The 18,884-nt window shown below is 38.9% G+C and overlaps 1 protein-coding gene across 1 annotated transcript in view; it reads left to right on the forward strand.

Moving 5' to 3' along the window:
- The window catches only part of pcdh9 (protocadherin 9), a 203,640-nt gene extending 200,406 nt beyond the window's left edge, over positions 1-3,234 (forward strand). Inside the window, exon 5 of the mRNA XM_080491593.1 lies at positions 2,516-3,234. Coding sequence (XP_080347719.1) covers positions 2,516-2,883 — 368 coding nt within the window. The 3' untranslated portion in view covers positions 2,884-3,234. The remainder of the gene's footprint in view (positions 1-2,515) is intronic.
- Positions 3,235-18,884: the final 15,650 nt, after the last annotated feature.

An 18,884-nucleotide genomic window follows, 5' to 3' on the forward strand; every position in this document is an offset into this window, starting at 1 on the left:
CAGTAGAAAAGTGTCAGACATCATAATTTATTCAAATGATTGAGACTTGACTATGCAAGAACAAAGAGAAGACTGAAGTTGGTTTGGGATGCTTAATTGCTGGATGAATACTAGGGAGCTTCACAGCAGCATAACACCATCTCTTTTTTGGGTATCATTATTTGTTGACTGGATATTTTTAGGCTGTGTAAATTTATCTATGGACTCACGTGACACTGCACAAAGACAACATATCCATCCTTTTCCAGATCTGCGACTGCCCACCCTTCATTCTTCCTGCTCCCTAAAGCACAGCTCATTCATGTTTTGGACACTGGATTCCGTTGTTCAAGCTCCTTTAACTTGAACCTCATGTGTACTGGAGAGCTTTTGTAAGTACAGGACAAAAGCTGCTACCTGCTCCATGAGCCAATAGATTCCGCCCCCCCACAATTTGCTTCAGTGAAGTCTTTAAAAACATTTGAAAAGTCACTAAATCTACAATCAAGGGCGCCCACTCACTTTGAAGTGATGGAGGCTACTTTTGATTTCAAAGTTGTTCCCTCAAGATTACATTGATTTTCAACCATTTTCTTACCATTAGCTTTCCGCGGGAGAATGCTATTGCTCACTGGCAACATGTTGCTTCGTAATTTTCTCTAACTTTTTATTACAAAGACAGTGGGCTTGTCCCACCCAGTCTAACAACTACTTTGGCTTCAGAAAAGCGCGTTTCTATAGTGGATTCTACATGTATGGACTGTACAGTACATTCTCTTTACTGTTTAAATCAACTGCACATTTTTCACTATTGAATGAAATATTTCCTCTGACCTTAACTATTGTAATGTATTTAAGGATTACAATACATCAGGTTGAGGGAAAAAAAAAAACTGCTTCAAAGTAATGATATGCTGTGTATGCAGTGAGAAAGGACAGATTATATGAGTTAGAGTGTCTCCAATGTTTAACTTCTGGCTTGTTAATACTGTCTGCTGAAGCCTTTCATTCACATCATTTGATGTTCTGAAAGAGGAATTACAATACAACAATAAGACATTTCTCACCCACCAGTTTATCAGTCAGACCATCCATCCATCGTTAACACTGGGTATGTATCACCATATTACGTGATCATGTAACAGCTCAACCAAATGCAACAGATTTGTATCTGTTCTTCATCAAGTAATACCCTGGATTTTGTGATAATTATCCTCAAAGCAATACGTAATGCATTTTGTGATAAATGTTATAGTTGCAGTGGTTATTACACACACGCTTGTATAGCATTTAGCATTCACATGGGGACTACCCTGTGACATACAGTAATGCATTCCCTGACCAGTTATTGTAACCTTAAGATATTGTGGGGTCTCGTCGGTTCATGTTGGTCAGACCTCTCAAGTGACTCTCAGGTTTCAGGATCCTCAAAGAGTGACACACAAAGACACGCATGTTATGTATTCATGCTTTTTGGAAACATCACGTTGCCACTCACTTCCTGGAAACTTACTCTACATTCAGCTCTAACTACTACATGTATAACTTTAACCGTAAACTTAGTCGGATGCTAAAACCTAAAAAAAATGATGACTTTCCTCATAAGGATTTCATTTTGTTTTGATCATGTGAGTGTGTCAAGAGATGTCGGCTCCCACCACATGTACAAACTCTGTCCTTGGGGGAACTTTCCAGTGACCTTTTCCATTCTCTTGCCCTTTACCCTGACGTTATGCAATTCAGGCCCCACAAGGTTTGCAGGCATAAAATATAAATATCAAACAGCACATTGTTTCAAAATATTCATTCTCTTTATAACTTACGTATCATCAACAACAGTATCATGTATAGTTGCATTGTGATAAATAATTCAATTCGATTTAAGTTTATATTTATTCTTTCCAAATACAACACAGTCATGTCAAGGCACCTTTATAGTAACCCCATGGATGAACATTGTATTTGTCAGTAAGGATTACAAATTATGTATTTTATTTCTACAAATGTATTCCAAAATGAAGCAGATTATTACTTTACATTAGCACATTAGCATTACATTTTGTAAATTTATCCTATAACGCAAATGTTATTTTGTTATGCAGTCAGACATGATATACTCTGGAGAGGTCGTCAAGCTATCACAAGGCCAACACAGAAAAGCCGTCTCTCTCTCTCTCACACACACACACACACACGCACACACGCGCACACGCACGCACACACAAACACACACACACACACACACACACACACACACACACACACACACACACACACACACACACACACACACACACACACACACACACACACACACACACACACACACACACACACACACACACACACACACACACACATCCAAACTTAAAAGTTATTTTTGAGTCACCGTCTAGAATACATAGAAAATGAAGCAGAGAGAGGACATGCAAATGCCACAGTTTCTGTTTGTTATAATAGAATTCTGTGGAGGATGCTCAACAAGTTACTGTTCAAATGATTGACATCCTTTTATTTTTGTGCTTGTTGTTTTCAGATGGACCCCTGGGACCACGTGGCCTAGTGGAAGCTACAGAGATGTGCACACAGGAGTGCCTTGTCCTGGGACATTCAGATAACTGCTGGATGCCTCCAACATTGGGAACGTACCAGCAGCCCAAGTCACCTGTGTCCAGTTTTTCTCAGAGGGAGTGGGGTCCTAAGGACAAACTCCTCAATGGACACACTCTGACCCGAGCCTGGAAAAATGAGAGCGGGAGGTCGGAGCATTTTGGCGACAGGAAGCAGTTTGGGAGTGGAGAGGGACATTTCACCAGCAGTGGCATGGCTGATATTCCTTTGGTGAGTCTGAAGTCCTGCCAGCCGGCCTCCTGCCCGGACAGCCCAAAGGACCAGCAGCTATAAGAGGGACATTGCGTCTCTGCTGCGAGACGTCCTTACATCTGGACAGTATAAACAGGCTGAGCTGCTCAACTGAGAGCTCCTCTCCTGTTTTAACCTTCTTTTTTTTTTTTCCCCCCCTTTCTTGTTTCATCTCTTCTCACTTAAGTTGATGCTTCTGCAGTGTGATAGCCACATGTACTATGTAGGCCACAAAATAGTGCTTATGCTATGTTCTCTACAATTCAACTTTACTATGACTCTAAAGGAAACTTTTTTGTGACCCTCCATGGATTTCTTCTGTGTTTAGTAACATTTCCTGTCCACTTCATGAGCAAACTGGACAAGTGGTGGAAGGACCTTCATGAAATGGAGAAAAGAAAAAAAAGAAAAAAAAACAAAAAAAAAAAACCTCCAATGGCTGGCCGATATATACAAATATTTGTGGTGTGGTTGTTATTGAGTTGTTCAGGACTATATTAATCAACACAATCAAAGAAAATGGAATTACATTACAAAGAGTGTTGTTCTGATAACACTGTTCGTGGACACTTGTTTATTCTGTCATTGTCTGTGTGTTTGTAAATAAGACTTATTAACCACTACCATGTATCTGTAATATCCACAGTGAATAGGACAGCTCTTGGCTGTTGTCATCATAAAGGCTTGTCATCAGGATTTGGGATTTCAACTGGACAAAGATCTATAATACTGCATAACATACAACTTGAAGACCTTTAGACCTACCTAATTCTTTATGAACCACACAGTTAATTTTGAAAGGAAAAAAAAAAGTTTCTATCCCACAGTATACTGAGTGTTGCCCATATTTCATAATAATTTTTCTCCAAGTAATAAAACCACAGGCAAACCTTTTTTTAAAAAAACATTTTGTATGAAAGATGTCAGTGCTCAATATGTGCATTATAAAAATGAAAAGCTCTGAAAGCTCTCCTCTATAAACCGATTTTGAAAGTGTTCAGTACAATTGAATAGCAATATATTTGTAAATGGCTAAATGTTTTATCTAACGTTGATCTTATTACTGTATAGATTTTATTCAAAATTGTGATTTGACTGAGTGCAACTTCTCAGTAGTACCTGCAATTTATTGACATACAGTATGTATATATATCTATATATTATTATTTCCACACATTATTTTCCATACGTAAGAAATCACAGGTAAAAGTAACACTTCAATCACTGTGCCTTCATGATGTTTCTTCAAACACTGAATTACGCTTATTTAAAAGACAACACGTGTTGGCTACAAATAATATTCTGTCTGATAATCAAATGCCTTATGCATTGAATGTTTCTTTTTTGCCAAATTTAGGGACATAATCACACAAATGTTAAAGTATAAAATTAAGTTGTGGATACTGAAGACAAACACAAAGGCATGTGCAAATAATGGGTCAGCTGTGAAAGATACATCTGTCATCCCACTGTCTGAAAAGATTTGTTTTATTCCACAGCATGGAAGGCAAATTACACAATGGAACAGCATGCTAAACGATATAGCTCTTAAAATTACCTTTGACCATTCTTTGTGTCATTTGATTTTGTTGGAATAGAGTTGATTTGTGGATTAAGGAGACATTTGGTTTGTAAAGCACTTTCATATTTATGTCACAATATAAAGAAGTTAAATGGGTTGGAGTGATTTGCTTACCGCAGTATGTTTGTCAGTTGTGAGGGTGTTTGACATCACAGATACTGAAACAGTTAATCCTTGTTGCTACTCTACAGGTATACAGCTACTGCAATAAATGTTTTAATTATGTGTATGCTTACTTTGTGTGCCGGATGATCGCCCCCGGGGATCTGTGTCTGTTTTGTCAGCTAAAACACTTTAACCTGAGTAATTTCACAAAAAAAAAAAAAAAAAGAAAGAAAGAAAGAAAGAACGAAACACATGAAAAACCCAGCGATTTATTTTGAGAGCACAGGACAACCATACAAATGAGTTGTTCTCAAGTTTAGAAGTGGTTTTGCCTCTCACAATATAGCACAATCTGTCATTTGTCCTCGATAGTTTAAGTCCTAGGGGGCCGGAGCTCATCCCAGCTGACTGTGAGAGGAAATCAGAGTTCCCGGAAATAACTCGCACAGAGAAAACCAGGCAAACGTGCAGAAAGTGCCCCCAATCCCTGACTTGGATCGGCGATATTTTGAATGCGAGACAAAAGCGGTGACCACCACACTGCCACGGAGCTACCACGACATTGTCCACAGAGTTCATGATTGTATCTGTTTAAAATGGTGGCACGCGTTCACACTGGATCGCCACGACTTTCGCTGGCAGACTTTATTATAAGATGGTTTCCATGCTGTCTTACATTTACACCAAAGAGCTTGTGAGTGCTCAACACTCCATCCAATGATTCCCTCCTTAACGCAGGCAAACAAATGTTGAATCGATTCAGTTTCCAGATCATTGTCATGAAAACAGCCTAATGCATGCAAAAACCTCATTGTAATACTCCTTGTTTGTACCTGATGTCGTTCATAGTGTTCATATTAGTCGATCACCGGCAAAATGCACCAAACTGAAAGTGCAGTCTATTTGCATGAACCCGCAATTTGGCACTTTTTATGCATTGCCTTAGTAATTTCGGTCCTCGGTGTGCAACTGTTACATGTTTTGTGCAAAATCTTAGAATTGCAATTTATCTTTATTCCACTTACATATCATATTTGGTTGTTTTGGGAAAATAGTTGATAGTTTGATTTATTAACTTTAATTAAGATTTCTTCACTTTTTGTCAGATATTAAAGGAAGAAAAACATGCTGACAAAAGACATCCCAAATTTTTTTTGGGGTGCCCCCCCCCCCCCCAGCGAGCCCCGCCCCACACATTGAAAACCACTGACCTAGAAGATACTGACATGGTATTTTTTCATGAGAGGAGTTGTGCATTTCTTGGCCGTTCCTTTGGCCATTGCTTTATTTTACATTTTATGCCCTCGCTAAAAATAAAACACTCCCTAAAAACATGACTCAGAGGGTCACTGTAGCAGACAAGGCCTCCACGACAAAAAAAAAAAAAAAAAAAATCCTGAGGGAAGTGCTTCTAGTCAGGGAGGTTTTTGGAAAATAGCAAGAAAATAAAAAGAGCTGCTGTCCATTAAGAAGTCATAAGTCTACACAAATTTCTTTCAAAATGTTCACTGTCAAATTAAAAAACAGAAACTGCATGTACTCAACAATGTCCCCACAGGTACTGACTGTCTAATTCACTGTATTTTTCATTTATTTGCATGCTATGCAGGAGGTTTTCTTTCAAAGGTGTGAACATAGGGTTAAAAAAAAAAAAAAAGAAGTCTCATTTATGGTCTATGCATAGAAACACTATCAAAGGCAGCATAATCTAAGGCTGTGTTGCAGGCGGTGATGATCTGTGTGACACCTCAAGGTATCACACAGTTCTTCAAGAACTTCAGCTATTAGTTATTCACCTTTAATCCCAACACTGCCCACAAAACATTGGTTCAGATCTGGGAGCTTTCGAGGAGATGGACAGAAGGTCTGTTTGTTTTTCTAATGTTGAGAATGAATTGGCCTTTACAGCGAGCAAAATACATGCTGCCCATGAAAACTGAACCCAGTTTGTAGCTGTTTGCACAGTCAAAAGGAAAGTGTCCTTATTTGATCAGAACTACGCAAATGTTCTTGAAACATTTGGTTCTTCATCGAAAATTATTACAACTTGCACGGTAAAGTTTCTGTGCCGTATGCACTTAAAACCACAGCTGGGATTTGAACCTGAGTCCCCCCATACACAAGGTCAAGAATGAACCCATTCTGACACCAAAGGGAAACAATGCCAAATTGCACTTCATTGGTCGGTCTAATACAAATCGACTATAGACAGACATACAACCCCACCTCTCTGCTGTAGCTTAACCAGCTAGTTCACTAAAGTTAAGACATTAATTTTAAACAGCCGCCAGTAATGGCATCACAAACACATATTTCAGCCAAAAGATTCAGTTTGTCATTAGATGCATCGTTTTTTGGGCGTCATACAGGCACTACAGTCAGTACAAAGTCTAACCCTGTAAACTGTTATGGGAAAGATTTTCACATGCATTGCATACAAGCTGCATCCAGTACTACTCTGTTCTCATGTAAGGGCAAAAGGCAAACCTTTTTTTTCCCCTAATCAATAAATAGGATCTAGATTTGCTTTATATAATAAAACGTACATATCAACAAGTGTTCACAATAGAAGGTTAAGTTAGAGATTTCCTGAACAGCCAGGAGCCCAGAGATCAGAACCTAGAAGGTAAATTGTTGTTGCTCCTCAGGCTGAAGAGCAGCAGTCATGCTGACTGAAGGGAAAGCTGCGGTATCCTGGATATCCTGGGGGGAAGATTCAAAAGCACTCTTTTATTGTAGATAACTGTAGGGAACGGTAGATACATAAAAATCTCCACCTCAGACTGAAATTCTGTTCGCCTTACGTAACATGCTCACAGCGAACCGCAAATTGAGATTTTTACGTAGCGAGAAGCATGATAGTTAATCAGATTTGGAGAAGAATTATTGGGTAGTTTATTAAAGTTGTAGCACCTCTAAAGTCAGTCCTTGCTTTCATAATATGGCAGTATCTTGCTTCAGGTGGATTTATTCAGGTAGAGTGATTATTCTTTATTGGCCTGATTAAAAGGTGGTTGATTTCTGATTAGTGTGTTAATTTGGTCTTTTCATCTGTCACTATATAGAGATATATAATAGAGATATATAGAGACAGAGATAGATATAGAGTTATAGAAAAATATTTCCCACGGCCTTCAAGTTAATGTATTTTTCATTTGTCCTGGTTGCCCAAATGTCTGCAAAGGCCATTTCCATACACACCAAATGTGCTCTACACAGCAAAGTGAATATATCATCACATGGCTTCGTATGCAAGGGTCTCCAGCGTTATCGTCATCATTTTCCACATGTGCCTAGATATCGCTGCAGTGTTGTCCTCGTCAAGTCACAAGCAATTATACATATATTTGTGTGCTACCATTGGCCAGTAATGAAGGGCCAGTTTCCAAGTTTAACTGGTGAAGTAATTTTATATATATATAGATATATATATATATTTTTTTTTATTATTTTAGGTTTTCGCTTTCTCATTGCATCCTCATTTGATATATTTATCAGCTGTCGCCCAATGGACCTACTTAAATTATTACTTGCCATTGCTAGCTATCGACTGGTGCAAGAACAGTTTTTGAGAAGCTTCAAAGCTAATTGCCTTGGAAATGTGAGGGAAAGTAAATTAGTGTCATGCCACAACCAGAAAAAAAAAAAAAAGGTTCCCAATCGCATTTGCTTTTTATATGGCTTTGAGAATATCTTTCCGACAGGGAAGCCTCTGTGCACAAAGTGGAACAGAGTGAATGTTCAGCAGGGAATCAGTCACACAGAAGGCATGCACATCAGACAGAAAGAAGTCTCCGTGAAGATACAGTAGACAGACACGGCGCCATCTACATATTTCTAGGGCCATATTCAAAGATAATATGAGCACAAATTAATCTTACTCTACTCCAACTACTCGAGTTATTTTCATGTTATTTAATGAATGTGGGAGGATTCTGTCTGGATCCGAACCAGTCTAGCAAGCTTTGTGGCCTTGTGAGCCTAAATATCTCCAGCCAGGAGGGATTCCTGTTTGGCTCTCTGGAAAAGGAGCTCTGTGGGAGACCGAGATCTGAAGCCAGTTTCAGAGGAGCTTTAAAAGGAGCCGGCTTCTCTGTAGATCGCAGTCAAATGAAGGTAAGGATTGAGCCGTCCTGAAGCTGAATAACCCACACTGTCTTCTTAGGTCACATAACTATTTTATTCCATCACACAAAAGCAATATGCAAACTTAAACTGTGCACAACTTAAAAGTTGAAGTGATTCAAGGACATTGCGATTATTTATGAATTATTTTGTGTGTTGCTTTTCAAAACACACTGACAATCAATGATGTGTGTTCCCTATCAAGATACTGTATATACAGTAGCTGAAGGTTTTAGCCAGGTGAGGGCAACGGTGTGGCTAATCCATCAGGAAGCCATCTATTAGGTTTCACATTTATTCTACAACAAGGGACACAAAACTCAAACATATAGCCAATGTCACCAGAATCTCTCTTTAGTGTTAAGATGAACTGTGGGTCCTGGGAGTGATAATGTGGCCCCCACAGAGCGTCTATCTTGACAAGGTGCATTCTGACAAAGGGATTCCATCAAGCCTATCGCCGTTGAAGGTCTGTAGTTCATTCGTCGCGATGTTTGCAGCAACATCCCTCCAGAGTTCCCTCAAAAACTTTGTGCAAGTGTACTGACGAGAAAAAACAAAAGAATGCTTCTCTGAGGCAGAAATTACCTGCCTTCTGTTGATAGTTGAGAGTATAAACTATTGAATATTGAACTATGGATATTCATTGGCTACGACTGTACTTTATAGCTACATATAGCACATTAAATGCTATGTTTTGGCCTTTCCTACCTTACTTATGTGGTGTCCAGAGTGACAACCAGTTTGTAAAAGTAAAATGAGGGTTGCAATGATGTTTGTTCGCACAAGTGTGTTTTCATGTACAGACGCTCAGATGCCTCCCAAAAGCTGAAAACTACGCATTTGTGCAATAGTCTAGGCTTAATAGTCCCCATTTAAATAAACAGCAAGATCATGTATTCACTTTATACACCCAGAGAAAGAGGTGGGCGACCAAATGAAACATGAAGGTCAGTGGAAAAGATGATGAGAGAACATGAACTGTCATGCAATAGCCACTGCAATAACTATGACAGATTAAGAGTCTGTCAGGAGAAATTGTTCCTTGGCCAGCTCCTCTTACTCTGACCTTATACCGCAAATCTGAATCATTTGAGTTATTGCGTTCGCAGAGGTCAATGTGAAATACTGTAGGTAAGATGAATACTGAGGACGACTTAAAAAGAGGCTTCACCTCCAACTGTATCAGAGACAATGTAAACAAGGGGCTTTGAGGGTCTGGCTAGTAGAAAGTGTGGGTGAACACTTTTGTGACAAAGAATCTCTAACGGTGGGAATATTCTATTGAAGTGATGTGAGTAAAAAAATATACTCAAAATAACAAATGTAGGATTGAGTTAAGAAAATAAATATAATTACAATTTCCATGTAACATTTCCACTGATTGACTCGAATACATTTGTTTAAATATCCTCTCAATTGCACCAAAATGATCAAGTCAGAAGTTGATTTGCACGCCCGCAATAGCAGACTGCAAACACACCCCTATGCAAAGATCCCGCAGTTTTACAGACACAGTTTACATAGAGGAAGATAATCTACAGCAACTTTGTACGACCTGCAGCTCCTGCACCTCTCTGCCATTTGTCATTGCAGGTTTTCACCAAGTCACTTGTAGATTAAAAGCTGTTAACATTGTTTCGTTGCAGATATTCTTTCAAATATGACAATCCTTAAATAGAAAATAGAAAATATCAGTTAAAATAGGTGTCCCTTTTTACTGGCTTCAACCTCAGTGAGCCAACCAATGACAACGTCACAAAACGAAACCTCTCGGAGGAAAATGGAGATTTTAATATTTTTAGTGTATTTTGATTTCACTGCCAGTGGTGGTTCACCTGGCTCTTTTGCTTTAAAAGGTTGCTGGCCGCACAGTTTTTGGGGTGACACACAATCTCATGGGTTCGGCTTTAAGATGGGAGAAGCAAAATCACAGGACAGACGCAAGGCAGGACACTGCCGGGACCTAAGACCTCGAAATGCAAACTATACAAATATTAAAGGGACCAAGCTTCAGCATGAGGGATGAATGGACGAGTCGTGTCAACTGAACTCAGGAGTAAGATTTAGTTCTGAAATCTGTAAAATAGGAATAGGGACTAGTCGGTATCGTATCATTTCACTGAGAAAACATTAATTCAGCACCTTCGTTTTACTTCTTGCTGATTCAGTTAGCTTTTCTCAACATGTTGATATTATAAGTGAAATTGCTACGCTTATCAGAATGGATTTAGTGACACGTCGTTAAGTTTACTGTTTCAAAGGATTTATCAATTTGTCGAATTCTTGGTTTTGTGAGTGTGATATGTCGAAACAACTAGAATAGGGGGATTATTTAGATCATAGTACACTCTGTGACATGTACCAAGTCAAATCACCATGTCTGAAAATGCCATGGTTATTTATAATACAAAAGACGTTTAGAAATGAATGAACATTTAATTATTGGCAGAGTATTATCTGAAGTTTTGATGTAAATCTGCAACATTTCCGCTTTTTATTCCGCTCAAGTGAGACAAGAGAAGTGGGTTCAATCAAGAAGAATCTCTTGCAAATTGTAACTTCTACTGATGCAGAAATAACTCAAGTCCCTTTTTTGAATGGCTCTGTAATCAGGCAGGGTTGGAGTGAATCTACTAGAGTATCAAAAATGCTTTGCATTATTAGATATTTTATTTTATCTATTCTCTCTGGATTCTGCATGTTCCTACACTGTGGCTGGCTTAAGAACAACAGACCTGAGATTGTCACAAATTAACACAATTATTTATTGACCAAAGACATTCTCACCACATGGCAGCTGCACAGGACGGACGTGCTCTCCCGGACATAAGGTGAGGAAAAGAGAATGAAACTACAGAAACACAGACTTTTGAATGAGAGAGGCGGACTTCGTCTGTCCGGGTCCTCCCCGTGACCCTTGACCCCTTGACCACTCCGGCCAATCACAATGGACTCCTGTCCTCTGAGGCGGGGTCCGGTTTATCAGGCTGCAGTCACTTCCATCTTTACATTTTTACAAAGTCTGACGGTACGTCCGAATTGTCCCGCCTAACTCCTTAACTATCGACTTTTCCTTCACCCCGGAAGTGTTTTGTGTGGCGGCCATGATAAGGACTGTCCGAATTCTCAATAAGCTAAGGAAAGGAAGCTCGTTGCTTCCTTTAGAGCCTCCTTTAGCTTAAGAACCACTGATGCATCCTTTCGCAAAGGAGGCGAGCTCATGCTGCCCCACAATTCCTTGCGGCGACAACATATAAAGGGACCTGCTCATCCGAGCGTTAAGGGAAACTCACGATGTCGGAAAAAGGGAGCAGATCATGTAAGTTACCAAAACAATAATCTGCCATGAACAACTTTAAATCATCTAAAACCCAAATGCACTTTTTGTAGTCCATTTTCGGGAACTTGTAGTTCTTTCCCCCACCATGGTGGACGTCACTAACTTGCGCCGCCGTCGCATTATTATGATGTCACTAAGTGAAAGTGCTGTCCGACTGCCGTACTAACGTGATCGCCTTTCACTAACTACTTGAGGAAGCCCTCTAACACCTTTCCTTAACCCCGTGACGTCAACCACGGGGTAAAGGTAAAGTCGATAGTTAAGGAGTTAGGCGGGACAATTCGGACGTACCCTGAGTATTAGTGAAACCAACATGGAGGGAAGCACATGATAGAATGCAAAGCTGTTGTCTCTGAAACAGTGAACCCAAAATGGCAGACTCCATGGAATAATTCAAGTTAAAATAATCCAACAGCCTTGTTGTTTTTATTTCCCTGATTATGAGCTACAATGCATGCAATCAGTGCAAGTCAAAACATTTGTAAATTCTTTGCATTTGAGCAATTTTTATTTGTTATATATTTTTTTCAATAAAGATCGCTCATGTGTCGTCATCAATTACCTTTCTCTGCGTTGAACGCAAAGCATTGTGGGAACTCAAGGAATACAACACAACTCCCTGCATACAACGTTCATCTACCCACTGTATAACAGTATTACTGTAAAAACAACTTTTAACAGTAGCAAACAGCTTACGTACACACAGTATAGCGTATCTTTGAATAGGCGATCCACTTTAAACATCTCCAGGTCCTGCACCCATCCATTCATAAAAAGAGAACAGGACCCTGTTATAGTGATATGATATTATAAATGTATGGGTACTTTAAGTTTGGCAACAGGTTAACATCTGCTGACTACTCTTAATACTCATACGGATCCAGTCCTTTTACTCCTCCTATTTTTCCATCACATCGTGCCTTTGCGTTTCAATTGAGCTTTTCATGGTATGGCCCGACCGTTTTCTTTCGCTTGGTCCATTCAATATTATGGGGGAAGGACAATTTTCCTTTTTTTTTCCATCGAAAGGGTTTCAAATCAAGACAGCAGTGCTAGAAAATGACATGCAGCAGAGAGTTGATCGACAGGGACCCATTCAAAAGACTTGCTACCCAGGGCATTTGTACCTGAGTGGCATAAACCTGGACCGCTCAGCTACTGGATTGTCTCTCTACTACAACCCAGTCATGATCTGATTACATGTCTGCACTATCTACAGCTGAAACTAAGACAAAGTGGACTGATTTATTCAAAAATGATCCCAAGTAAAATATAACAAATATCGTCCTCTGCTTCACAGATTGAAATGCTTCCCTTCTCATTTAACCGGCTTCTTTCAACACCGTAACCTCTTGCCTGGCCCTGCGGACACAGCGATATGTAATAATGATAAACCCATTCATCCTCTAACTGATAAAAATGAGTTTTAAGATGTAGTTGCAAAGGCTGTAATGATGTGGCTAAGCCTGAGCTCCACAGTCAGATCACTGTGGAGCTTATGTGCACTGATGGAGAAGACACAATTCCCCCAGGTCTTAGATCTAGGCACCAGAACAATCAACAGGTTCTTGTCAGAAACTATCAGGCTATGCAGAGGTTGGTAGGAGTAGAACAAACTAAGAAATGTGTATGTTACCAGAAGGGAAACACTGTCACTACCTGTAGCAAATGACCTGTAATCCTATATATTTGTGAACCGATGAGGAAATGCTCCATACGTTGTCACAATACTCACTTCTGGAGTTATCGGGGTACGATGCTTTGGTAAAAGTAAAAATAAACTCTGAATGACATGTGCTGATACTGTTCACAACACACAGACACTTTCAATCCAGTCTATAAGTTTACCCCACCATTCGTGCATTGGACAAACAGAGACATTTTTCTCAACAAGCAGTGAGAGCTGTTCTTCTGTACCACTTCATCCAACTTATGGTGGATGAATACTGTGCAACGATGCGGACATTTATTTGTTTTCTTGAGGGGGGAAGAACATGAACAAAACTCTGGCCAGGATTTTTTGAACTTCACAAGAAACAACCTCTGCAAGGAAATGGGGCAAAAAAAGAGCGAATGTAGATGGAATGTTTGCCTTTTTTTCCAGATTTCCCATACCAACCTAATATGTTTGACTTGTTATGCAACAATGTAGAAAACATTAGAAAAAAATGTTTTGCTTAGATAATGTGTTGAGATAAAAGCTGCGGAAACTTCCACAGCGGGGGAATCTCTCTATTCATGTAAAGCTTGTAGAGATGTTTGGTGGGGAGGGGGGGTACACAGAGAGGCAAACGTTCATATTCAGAGGTATTTATGGAGCCACCACGAAGCTGAAATGCATATGTTTGCACAGTGGGAAGAAACCAGAGTACCCAGAGAAAACCCATGCATGCCCGAGGAGAGCATACAGACTGCACAAAGACCTCTGAACCCACAGTACATGAATCGGGAATACTCTTCCCGCGAGGCGAGAGTGCTAACCACGACACCACGGTGTGGCCCAACGGTGATGTTTCTCGCATGAATATTTATTAAGAGCTAAAACAGGAGTTTGTAGTGAGTTTTTCTTTTTTTTTTTTTGGGGGGGGGGGGGGGGGGCTGTAATGCTTTGGTTATGTGACAAAGGGAAGGTGATGTTTTTGTTGGTCACGCTTTCGTTCCCAGATGGCAACTCTCATTTGTTGCGAATTAGTTGGCCACACCTGCAGCCAGTCAGCTGGTTGGCGGCCCGAGTATAAAGGTCAGGACATACCACTATTAGCAATCAAGCTGTGCGTTTCTGTTAAGTATGTTTTCTGCTTATGTATTCAGGTGAGTGTTTTTCAACTCACTGAAGCGTACAGGTAAAAGAAATGTACTTCACCCCTCTGAGGTCCAAACTAAAATGGACATATTCAGAAATTTATTCAGAAATTAGATCATTCTCCGCTGGTGGGAAATAACTATACAAATATTTTGTTACTGCACTATCGTGATTTTTCACATACCGTATCTGCTATCTATTTGAGTATTTATTGAATCACAACGGAACTGTGAAGAGAAAGGCATTTATTCCATTAAAAAAAAAAAGAAGAAAAACACTTATACACAGGTACATTTTAGAGCCAGTTATTCTTACATATTGTAACACAGTTAGATCAGTACATGTGAGCATTCCGTTTTCATCTATTCTACTGTCCTTTAATTCCTTTGCTCTCCTGAAATTGTAGCTCCCCTCCTTTAGTGACATTTATGCTCACCAAAGCTATTCGTTTTATGGACAGCATGATAAAGTCATTTCACATAGACTCTGTCATCCATGTGGGTCATGCTCTTCCTAAAGTCCGGCTACATGGGGCAAAATAAAGTCACAAAAGTGAAACAGGATGTTAAAAAATGTCTACTTTGGAAGATTTTTATGAAATTATTTTAACCCACTGTCCCCATAACCATTTTATTAAATCGTCAGCCTTTGTACTAAAATGTAATTGGACTAAAATTATTGAATAGGCCATTACTTCATGAGTGAATGGTCAAGATTTGGTGCTTTTTTTTCTCCCATTTCCAATGAGTAGAACAAAACCCTGACCTGTCATTTCAACCCTCAAACAAAAATTATTCATACTAATGTATTACAACTCCTCACATGCTACAGTGCTTTTGCATGTTGCTTGTCAAGAGTCAAACGATTGAGCAGGCCTTTAATACGTCTTTGACCACAGGGAATTTGGCCTTTTTACACTGAGGCTAGTCTCGTTAAGTTTTTCTTTGTTTTACACATCAAGAAATCAAGATATGCAGTTTAAAGGGTAACTGTTTGGGCTTCAAGAGAAATTGCACTTCAGGAATCTTTTTTTGTGTACATTTTACAATTTATGAAGTCGCTTTATGTTCCATGAGAAGGTAAATTTTAGATATCATGACATGCTATTGGAAAAAGAAACAAAAAACATGTGGTTTTTTTTGTTTGTAATTTTGCATATTTACAGTTTGGAATATTAATATGACAGTAAAAACATTACAATTTACTTTCAAGATGACAGTTCACATTCCAACATCCCAATAAGTGATTTATTTTTGACTTTTCATTTTGCTGTTCCAGTAAAGAAGATTACTTCCACTGCTACATCTAAAGAAAAGAAATATGAAATCTGGATAGGGTGTGAAACTGCTTCTGGAAAGACCTGTTTCATCAGGACTTAATGCTTTAGTGAGGATCAATGACTGCACTGCTTTATGGAATAGCCATTCCCTGCACCCAAAGGCCATTTGAAGAGAGATCTGATGGCTTCGGCCTGTCTTAGTTCCTCCAGAAATCTGACCCACATGGGCACAATAGACACATCTGTATGGATTGCTCCCGCAAAGCCAATCAAGGAACAAACACTCTGCCAATATTCCCTCCAGATGAGGACTGGGCTCTCAACAGAGGACTGAGATGAAAGAGAGAAAGCAGAGAGGGATTGTTGATTAACCTCTGTTGTCGGTAGTAAATCTGTACACAAGAAAGGAAAAACCCAGGCGGCAGCACAGGTCTCATACATGTCCACTATGGCAAGCTTAAAAGGATTCTTGTCAGCAGCAGTTGTCCTTAAATGCAGTGTGCTGGAAGATATTGTAGCTCAGTTTGTCTCCTTTCTGTTACAGCCTCCTCTGTGCTACCTTGTAATGACCAAAACCACTCTCAGCGCTTTGATGCAGTGAAGGGCTCAGCAGGTTGGTTTGGTAAGTTGACTCACAAGGAAAGAGTTAACTTAAATAAAATGGAATTTAAGTTGTCTTACAAGCGGAGAGTTCATTTATATAAAACTGAATTTAATAAACCTGTATAACTGATATAAAATCAATGAATTTACTTTATTTCTATTGTTGGAAATTACTTTGGTGAGAAAGAAATGTACCATATATGACACTCGGCTATTGTGTACAACTTCAATTATGGTATGGCAGACTTCCTGTATTAATTTTTTTATTATCATATCTCATCTTATTTGTTAGTTAAATTAAAAAAGAAAGTAACACAAGTAAAGCCCAGGGGGAGGAACATGTACTGTTTTCATAGTCTTCTGAATGATTTCAGCTTTACAAGAATTAAAAACACAGTGTTCATTAAAACTAACCTTGAAAGGTCAACAAAACAATTCATGTTCAACATCCTTTGCAAGCGTATGGGACATATGTTCATATATAGTACTTTCATGGTTCAATTTTTGTCATGTGCTAATTTACATTGTGTGTGTATGTTGTGTAGGTGTACCACATCTAGAAATGTGCTGAAATATGCTGCAGTGTAAAGTTCAGGTTGAGTATAAAGGAGCCGTTTCGTAGTTAAAGTTTCAGTCTGCTGGACTAACTTTCTCAACATCTCAAACTTCCACCCTGAGTCCCAGTGATGCATCAAACTGTTGATACCCGCAAGATTTTTTTGAAATAAAATGAAACTTACTGTGCATGACGTTTACTTACTCAAGATGACATCATATATTCTGTCTCAAAGAAATAAGTTAAAACTGAATCCCACGTGTGTTATTGAAGTAATGACTATATTTGTGGACTACATTTCTTCTGTTAAACCTATAACTGTACATTGGTGATCAATCTTATGTCATCACGTTCTTGCAAAACACCTTCACCTTACCATCAGTTCACCTAATTGATAGTTTCCATTTGAAAATAGAAATTATATATAATAAGTATTGTATGAGTATAGTATGTACACATTTTCATTGCTTTTAGTGAATCATATTTAGTGTTTCTCTTCTTTCTTTTTCTTTTTTTTTTGGAATATACATTATAGCAGGGGTGTCAAACAAAAGACCAAACTCAGGCCATCAGGTTGAGTTTGTAAAACACATGCATAATGCAAAGGTTCTCGACGTTTTTGAACATTTCACTTTATTTTGCACCAGAAGGCTTCATTATAATTGTCTTTATGTTGAGATAGTCATAATTTTTTGTGGTGGTGTTTGGTTTTGCGAAAATACAGAGATTTATAACGCCATGAAAAAAACCATAAAAACTTGAAGTATAAATGTAAAAGTCATTATGCACGTATTTCACTGGTCCGTCCCACTCAAGATGAAATTGGTCTGTATATGGCAGGAAATCTATCTGTATTTCAGTTTTAAGCCACAAACTGTGCATATGTGGGATTTTGGTCAGTATAATGTTTTGCATTGTTTCACAAGAAAAAAAATAAAATAAAAAATTGAAATATCCCTAAATACATTCCCAGGGTCATGAAAAGGCTGTGTTACCACAATAGTTAGTTGGTGAATGGACTTCACTTATATAGCACCTTTAAACAGTGTGAGCAGCCCCATCTGGTTCAGCATCTTGCCCAAGGACACTTTGGCATGCAGGCAGGTGGAGACGGGATTCAAACCTGCAACCTTCCAATTGGGAGACAACCGCTCTACCAACCAAGCTATGATACCCTCTAAAATTCAGTGGAAAAAAAGCTGAATTGTGTGAGGGGAAAACATAGTCCCCTTGGAAATAATATAAACACATTTGAAATGACAGTAAAAGAAAAAAATGCTTCACATCCATACAACACAGAGGGAGCTATAAGGTAGAACTGAATTCGCGAAGTAACTGATATTTCATTACTCCACCAGTGTGATGACTATCTTCAATAAACTATAGCTTCAATCAAGATATCCCCTTCTCGACACAGTCTTCATAATTGAAACCAAAATTTCACTTTTTCATCACCTGCCGACATTTGAAATGCTCCCTGTCATGTCACCTTTTGGCTGAATTAAAATGGAATTACCTGTAATTGTGCTGGCTTTGGGGATTATTTTACTTAATGTGAAGTCTTTTCAACACCTGAAAGACAGGACCGAGATAAGCGATTTCCATTAAAATTCTAATGAACAGACTGGAGTTGAGCATTACCAGAAA

The sequence above is a fragment of the Lipophrys pholis genome (genome assembly GCF_963383615.2).
Source record: "Lipophrys pholis genome assembly, chromosome: 2".
Lineage (NCBI taxonomy): Eukaryota > Metazoa > Chordata > Actinopteri > Blenniiformes > Blenniidae > Lipophrys > Lipophrys pholis.